This window comes from Limanda limanda, chromosome 9 (genome assembly GCF_963576545.1).
Source record: "Limanda limanda chromosome 9, fLimLim1.1, whole genome shotgun sequence".
NCBI classification, from domain to species: domain Eukaryota; kingdom Metazoa; phylum Chordata; class Actinopteri; order Pleuronectiformes; family Pleuronectidae; genus Limanda; species Limanda limanda.
Genome location: NC_083644.1, coordinates 25,954,098 through 25,962,272, shown reverse-complemented (window position 1 = coordinate 25,962,272; position 8,175 = coordinate 25,954,098). Strand labels below are relative to the sequence as shown.

The window sequence follows — 8,175 nt, the reverse complement described above, 5'->3', positions numbered from 1 at the left end:
CAGAATTTTGCACATTGTGATCAAGGGATGGCGAAAATATTTTCTGTGTGTGTGTGTGTGTGGGGGGTTATATATCAAAATGTGTATGTGTGTGTGTGTGTGTCTCTTGGGGGGGTTCTACTTTTTCAGTCAGTCAGTCCCGCATTTCCTCCTCACGACCTGGTCACGTTTACCTCTCGGCCAATCAGAGGCGACTGCTGATGTTCTGCCGTTGTATAAATGCAGCGTGGAGCAGCAGCGTAGAGCAGGAATGACCAACGATAGAAAGCCTCACCACGACCTCCCATTCACACACTCGCGGCCGAAGCCTGTGATATTTTTCTACACTTAACATCCGGTAAGAGAACTGATCCCTTTGTTTCAGTTATTCAGATTTTAACTTAAATAATATGTAACTATGTGTTCATGTTTATCAAACTCCTTAAAATCAATACTATTTAACTTACAGTATTATATAACGATGTCTGAATCCTATGTTTTCTGTCATGATGTAGTTCTTCCCCAGGAGAGTTTCCATGTCAGTCAGAAACTTCCATTGTCTGAGCTGTGTGTGTTTATTTTCTTGGTGTTTGGCTGACACATTAGCATGTGCCCCTTTTCTCCTGTAGGTTTTGGGGTTAAGAAAAATGGCCACATCAGAGAGTTCAAAGCTGAACAAAGCTGTGCTGCAGCAGTACATGAGTCTACCTCAAGGAGACACAGTCCAAGCTATGTACATCTGGATCGATGGGACAGGAGAGGGGCTCCGCTGCAAGACCAGAACTTTAGATTCTGATCCCAAGACGATTGAAGGTGAGCTCAAGCACCCGTATGATCCATATTGAAGTTTATAACAGCATGTAGTGAAACTATGAGTAAAAACAGGTTTCAAACTATGTGATAGCTCAATGATTTTGGTTGTTTTCCACTGTCAGACCTTCCTGAGTGGAACTTTGACGGCTCCAGCACCTACCAGTCAGAGGGCTCCAACAGCGACATGTTCCTGATCCCGGTAGCTATGTTCAGGGACCCGTTCAGGAAAGACCCCAACAAGCTGGTGCTCTGTGAAGTGCTCAAGTACAATCAAAAGCCAGCAGGTAAGCAGGAAAAGAACAAAAACCGAGCATCTCTGCGGTTGAAGATGTCTTGTATTTCGCGTCAGCTTATGTTCGACTCTCTCCCGACAGAGACCAACCTGCGCCACACCTGTAGAAAGATCATGAGCATGGTGGATAACAGCCACCCGTGGTTTGGTATGGAGCAGGAGTACACGATCCTTGGCACAGATGGACACCCCTTTGGCTGGCCCTCCAACGGCTTCCCAGGTCCACAGGGTGAGTGGCAGCCTTTTGTTTTGTCTCAGTAAATAAGAAATCTCAATGACCTGCAGAGAGTTAACATATAGTTTCTTTCCACCTGGTTAGGGCCTTATTATTGTGGAGTAGGAGCAGATAAGGCATATGGTCGAGACGTAGTGGAAGCTCACTACAAAGCCTGTCTGTATGCTGGGGTTCAGATCTGTGGGACCAATGCTGAAGTCATGCCAGCTCAGGTACTGTCTCGTTGTCGTCTTGTTTTTTTAATTGTTGCATTTCCACGACATTTTTTGGCGTCAAATATTTTTAACCCTATTAATAATCTGTTAATAACACTGTGTGTTTTAGTGGGAGTTCCAGGTTGGGCCATGTGAAGGTATCAACATGGGGGACCACCTGTGGATTGCTCGTTTCATCCTTCACAGGGTCTGCGAGGATTTTGGCGTGGTGGCGTCCTTTGACCCCAAGCCTATCGCAGGGAACTGGAATGGTGCCGGCTGCCACACCAATTTCAGCACGAAGGAAATGCGAGAGGACGGTGGACTGAAGTAAGAATGCGTTTTCATTCTATCTGGGTTAAATTGTGTATGGTTTTGCATTTGGGTTGTGGGCTTGTTCCTAAGCCCTCTCTGTTCTTCACAGGGTCATTGAAGAGTCAATTGAAAGGCTGGCAAAGAGGCACATGTATCACATCCGCGCCTACGACCCCAAAGGCGGCCTGGACAACGCCAGACGTCTCACCGGTCGTCACGAAACCTCAAACATAGACGAGTTCTCCGCCGGCGTGGCCAACCGTGGTGCCAGCATCCGCATCCCCCGGGCAGTAGGGCAGGATAAGAAGGGCTACTTCGAGGACCGTCGTCCATCGGCCAACTGCGACCCTTACATCGTCACCGAGGCTCTGGTGCGTTCATGTTTACTCAAAGAAGAAGGAGAGGAGCCCACAGATTACAGCAAATAAACAATCTAAAAGTCAAAGAGCCATTATGAGTACTGTAAGTAGCCATGTGTCTTTTTCAAGACGCTATGGATCAATCTTTCCATTACTGAACTTTTACTTGACTGAGCAAATGATGAGGTATTTCTGCCTTCTTTCAGTCGTATGCAGAAAGTCTTCACCTCTAACGTAAACACTGCCTTTTTGTCTGTTCAGTTCATTCTGTCATGGTAGCTGATAGTATGTCGAGAAGTACATGATCTCCATGTGTTTTAACTAAAAATTAAAATGTCTGAACAGCAGGATGTTGCTGTGAATCTTATATCTTTGACCTAAAGGATTCCAATGGCGTTTGAATGTTCTTAGCCTTCATGGCCGATGTCTCAACAGTGGTTTTATCATGTTGTAGATAGTTAAAGGTCATTATAGCCAATCTACTTTTGTATGTTTTTTAAATGCTATATTTCTGTTGTTTTCACTTATGATTGTCACCTCCTAAAGATCTTAAATAAACAGCTAACATTTTTACATCTGAGCTTTCTTCCAACTTAGTCCAAAGGATTTCCTGTTGTGCCTGGAATTTTAGTCTGACAGATTCACATCTAGACTGTCAGCTGGTGTGAAGTGTGACCGGCATTAAGAGGAAATGCACTGTAATGTTCAAAAATGGTTGTGTATTGTGACAAAAGCAAATCACCACCCTTATACTTGTTCAATTAGTTAAAACAGATCATCATTAGAAAAACAAGCATGACGGCAAATGTTAAAACATTTATTATTTACAGTAAAAGTGATTGCCTGTCTATGCCACACATTAAAATAGTGTATGTACCTGCCTTTCTGGTATGTTGTTTTGACATGTCTGTTCAACCTTAGAACTACTTATATAAGTGAACAGGAAAGAAGTGGGAGGAGGGAGAGTTCCTAGTAAAAATCTGTCGTTTGACAACCTGTGAAAGTGATGCATTCAGCGAGCAGTTAGAAGTCCCACTGTGTTGCCTTAGTCAAGGTAACTAATGCAATTTAGCAATTATGGTTGTCAGAGTTATATATGATATTTAACTTATTAGTAAACTTAATTAAATACTGATTATTTAACCTGACATTTAAAAGCACATGCAAACAGTGCTTCTCACCACATGCTGAAGTAATTTCAGTGTCGTGACTGTCTCTAGTTTCACCTGATCTTATACGGTTGCTCTCAATTTAAAATCACAGCCAAACTAGAATTGAAAACAGGTTGATGTTCAGGGCCAACAGGTTTTTTTTGCCCAAAATATTAGGAAAAAAACAAACTAGCTAGGTTCCAAACCTTTAAGTGCCTATTACAGACTCTAATGGTAAAATGGTCTGTATTTATTTAGCATGTTTCTAGCCTCGAGGTCGCTCAAATGTACAGGTTTCCCTATCTCCCATGGGCTGCCTGAAATAATTTAACTTTTTTTTCTTCAGTTATTTCCTCTGTAAACCATTTTTTCAGTTTAATGGCCCATTCAACAATTTCTGCAGGTTTTGTCAGGTTACTCTCTACCCACCTCCTACACATTTAGTGAACGACAGATTTTAGAGTCCACGATTTATTAAAATAAACATATAATAGTTGAATTGTATTTGAACGTGGCGTAAGTCAACTTTAGGAAGTGATCTTAAATTTAACAAGAAGTACTGTTTGTGTTTCATTGTATATTTCAGTCTCAGGTCCGTGATCACTGGTATCAGTGGGGTGACAGCATGTCCTAAAATAAGCTCTCTGGTAAAAGTTGAGTCTCACGCTCACTTGTTTTGTGTCTTTCCCAAGTGACCTTTAGTGAGACATCACAACAATCAGATGCAGGTTTCTTACAAAAAGCTGGTGTGGGGGGGAAATCTGTGTTGATATCTTCATTAGAAGCTCATGTGTCTGACACAAAACTCAGTGAGAGGACAAAGAACAGTTGAAGCCAACACATGGCCCAGGAAAGAATGTGCCATGTTTTTGGTGTAAAAACATATCTTCTGAGAGGTTAGAGATGAAAACCTGGGTCATAAATCACTAAGAATTTACCTAATGGCTTCTTTCAGTGTCAAATGTAGGTGTGTGCGTGCGTGTGTAGACTGTAAAGTTTTCAGTACAAGCTCCTTGACAATATAATTGAGGTCAGGATAATAAATGGAGTAGATGTAATAGTGTACTTAATTCATTACAATGAGAAACCTCATTGTGAGAACAATTTGAGCGTGTTTGTTCTTTAATTTTCTCATGTGAATTCCACCTGCCAGTGTCAAGTGACTGCACCTGTGGGAGGGTGAGCTTGAGAAACAGGTTGGTGTTGAAAGGTGTGGAGTGAGCGGGCACGTCTGGGAGCAGCGCCTTGTGAACACTGTGGGGTGGAAACACATGGGATAAGTTTATTTTTTGCACTTTGTTAACAGTGTGAAAGGGTCTATTTTAATCCAAACCATGATCATTACCTTTACTAAACCAAGTATTGTTCTTGCCTAAATGTGGGTGAAACTAAAAACTGCAGCCGAAGAACGGAAACAAGAAACGAGCCAGCACTTCTGTAGAGGACTTTCTCTACACAGAGGCATATGAAAAGAACACATGTAGGGGAATATTTCAAAAGTTGACGAGAACAAACTTAAAATCGCTCCCATTCTGTACAAATGTAAACTGGATTTTTCACTATTTATACATTATATAAAAACTTGTTTTAAGAAACCAACACAATATTTTACTTTGAGGATAGTTAAGAAAAAAAAATTTTTTTTTTCTATTTTTAGAGCACACCCATCGTTAATTTTCTCATTATCAGAATAGGAAATCAGTTCACACAAAGCTAAACGGATTGGGTGCATGCACTGGTATTTGCTCGCAGCAATATATTTGATAGCAGTCTGAGAACATAACAAATCTAATTTGGCTCACTCCCAAATGAGTCTTATCACGTGAAACCAACCTCCTCAATCATGTCCACCAGACAAACGGGTAAAGGCCCTTTCCAAAGAGACATATTAGACAAAGTCATAGTCATTAGACATGTGGTCCCTTTTTAGTGCAATGGAGAGACACAATAAGAAGACATGAGAGGAATCACCTCAACTAACACATGTAGAAATGCCTGAAGAGGTGGACCACCAAATTATCACTGTTACACAACCTATTCAGACCTTTTCCTATCGAATTACATGTGTTCCTCATCTCCATGTTATTTGACCTCACAGCACTGTTTGTACAGAGGGCTGTGAAAGTGTCATTTGAGCCACAATACGAGGATGAACATTGATGCAGCTGATAAGATAACCTGGGCAGATAAACTAGACAAAGTGGACAAGGACACATGGAGAAAAACCTAACACCTTGAGCCTGGTTTCCATGGCAGCCGGAGTCCATGATCAGGCAATCTGGTGTATGGAAGAAAGGCGGGGGTGGTGCTCCATACCAGGGTATTACATAACGACAGGCAAGTCAAGAGTATGTAAAGTACACAGAACAAAGAACATAGTTTACAGACCCAGACTGCTGCATTTAAAAAAAAAATCCAGAGTAGTATCACATATCAAGATGCACTGCATAATCTCACTTTGACCTTCTCGTCGCACAACTCAGACTATTTACTGTAAATGAGAAGGCATCTGTAGAGCAATTGAATCAGAGGCTCGAGACCTAATCAGATACCTTAGGTCCGAACCATCATTCGTGCATTTGGTCTAATCTTATCACAAGAACACATTCTCCTGTGCTGCGGATCCCTTCAGCCACCAGCTATCACCACTATCACTAGTGACAGCAGTCTGGCTGTGCTGCTTCCCCACCCCCCATCCCGGTACCTCCCACCCACCCTTCAGCGGTGGTCTTGGGGACATGTATTGTAATGTATTGTATCGCAGCTTGGTTGGCTCAGTGTTCGGAAACTTAAGCAGCTGTGAAAGCAGAGCTGCACGGTTGGACGGAGAGGTTAGAGGAACCCGGACAGAGGAGCACAGATCAGACCACATCCAATCGTGACAAATGTCATCAGCATTTCAAACAACAAACACATGGTGGTTTTTATCTGACCTTTTTGCACTAGTAGATACACTCTCCTGAATACTTTCTGTAGCTAATTAGACGCAGTATGGTTGAATTCAGGTTACAACAAACTCAACACACACCAAAAAAACTAATGAAAGCTCAGAATGCTTGGACAAGGAGATTCTTTGTGAGTTTGTCCATCCTGCTGCACGTGCACCACAGCTGACCCACTGATAAGAAACATGAGAGAGCAGAAGCGACAGGACTGAAAATAATTGCTTTCAAGACACAAAACATGATGTTAATATGGACACTTATTTCAAAGGATTAGTAAATTGCATTTTAAGCAGAAAGCTAAAATGCAAATTGTTTAGATGACATGAGAAGATTGATATAACTTTATATATATATATATATATATTGTCTACTTAATCAATAAATCAATCCATAGATTTTTATTTGCATAGCCCATATTCCCAAATCAAAATTTGTCCGATAGAGCCTGAATCGGTGTGAGACTCTCAAAAAGAGTGAGTAAAAACTTCAAAACTAACCCTTTAACCTAGTGTAAAACACAAACTCAGAGTTAGTTACATAATCTGTATGTATGGTAGATATGATGCAGCAGGCAGGAGGCTGTTTGCTTGGTTAAGCATATAGACTTAAAAAGGGGGGCATGATCTGTCAACAAGATTCCTGGATTTACTGGACAAGAAAAAGTCCAACTCATAAATCCCTGTAAAATCACAACTTTGTCTTTTTTTTTACACTTTTGGATAGCTTTTTCAAGCAATATATGATGTTAAGTCTGCTGCGATGATGTCATACTGTCCAGTCAGAAATCACGCTTATTTCAAACCATTCCTTCAAGGTGTTTTCCCAATATGTCCCACAGTGGGGTCGGCTAACTGCTGGCTACAAATGCATCACAACAGCTACATCAGCTTATTTCAAATGTGTGTTCCTATCTTAATTCACTTGTTGATAAAAATGTTATAAAAAGTGGGCGGCTCTAGGTACAGGTTTAAATGCATCCAGAAAGATCCTGCTGCAGCCTTGCAGACCCAACATCCCACACCTCCTTCAAACAATCATCATTTGCAGTTCTCCTTTGTTAGCAGCAGAGGACATTCCGAGGTCCACACCTATACCCTGCTCCCACCCCTAACCATATTTGTAATTTTAACTCCCTTCAACTTCTATACATTGTCCCTTCATGTCGTTGATACTGTACCCCTGAATTGCCCGTCTCAGAAAAAGAAAAAAAGTTGTTGCTAATAGATGCACTGGATTAATGTGTGTGTGAATAAGGGAATAGAAAACTGTAATGTAAAGCGCTTTGAGTGGTAATCGAGGAGTTGTAAACATATGTCAAAGATTCCCCTGTTTTTCTCCTCAGTGTTCACCTGAGAAGAACCTCCCATCCACCACTTGGAAAACATGTTTTTGTAAAGTGTGTACACATGTCTGCTACCCAGTGTGCACAATAAGAGTGTGCATGGTAAGATGTAAACATGGGTCAAAGCTTCACTTGTTTTTCGCCTCTGTGTTTTGCTGACAAGACGAGACTAGACCCTCCTTCCCGGCAGTTTTTTTTGTTCGTCTTATCCTGTTTAACCGAGCTCCCGGGTGTCAGGTTGCCTCTCCGCAGCTGAGACACAATGTTCTCTTTTAGTATGTGTACACATGTCTGCTACCATAGCAGTAGAAAAACTTGCCTGGGAGCGTTGTTTCATTTTTGTCATCACTTCTGTCCAGTGGCCCAGCAGAACCTTTAACTCGCTTGGCTTTTTCCCTCAATTAATCTAAATATAATTAAACAAAAATAATTATTCACTGCAAACTTATAGGGCTTCAATTTGAAGTAAAACTGAACCACAATTTCCAAAAGCAGATAAAAATGAAAAGACGGAGGAGGCCTTTGCAAGTTCAGTAATGCCTTTCATTGG

The 8,175-nt window shown here is 41.4% G+C and overlaps 1 protein-coding gene across 1 annotated transcript; it reads left to right on the top strand.

The window, feature by feature from the left end:
* Nucleotides 1–261: 261 nt before the first annotated feature.
* Nucleotides 262–2,804, top strand: glulb (glutamate-ammonia ligase (glutamine synthase) b). The gene is made up of 7 exons (XM_061078125.1): nucleotides 262–337; nucleotides 609–792; nucleotides 915–1,076; nucleotides 1,167–1,313; nucleotides 1,404–1,531; nucleotides 1,644–1,843; nucleotides 1,938–2,804. The coding sequence occupies exons 2-7, from the start codon at nucleotides 627–629 to the stop codon at nucleotides 2,254–2,256; spliced, it is 1,122 nt and encodes a 373-aa protein (XP_060934108.1). The 5' UTR covers nucleotides 262–337; nucleotides 609–626; the 3' UTR covers nucleotides 2,257–2,804.
* The last annotated feature ends 5,371 nt before the right edge of the window (nucleotides 2,805–8,175 follow it).

Coding starts and splice junctions, on each gene's coding strand:
- glulb (XM_061078125.1), top strand. CDS start 627: ATGGCCACATCAGAGAGTTCAAAGCTGAACAAAGCTGTGCTGCAGCAG. Junction 1,314..1,403: donor CGGCTTCCCAGGTCCACAGG/GTGAGTGGCAGC, acceptor CCACCTGGTTAG/GGCCTTATTATTGTGGAGTA. Junction 1,844..1,937: donor CGAGAGGACGGTGGACTGAA/GTAAGAATGCGT, acceptor TGTTCTTCACAG/GGTCATTGAAGAGTCAATTG.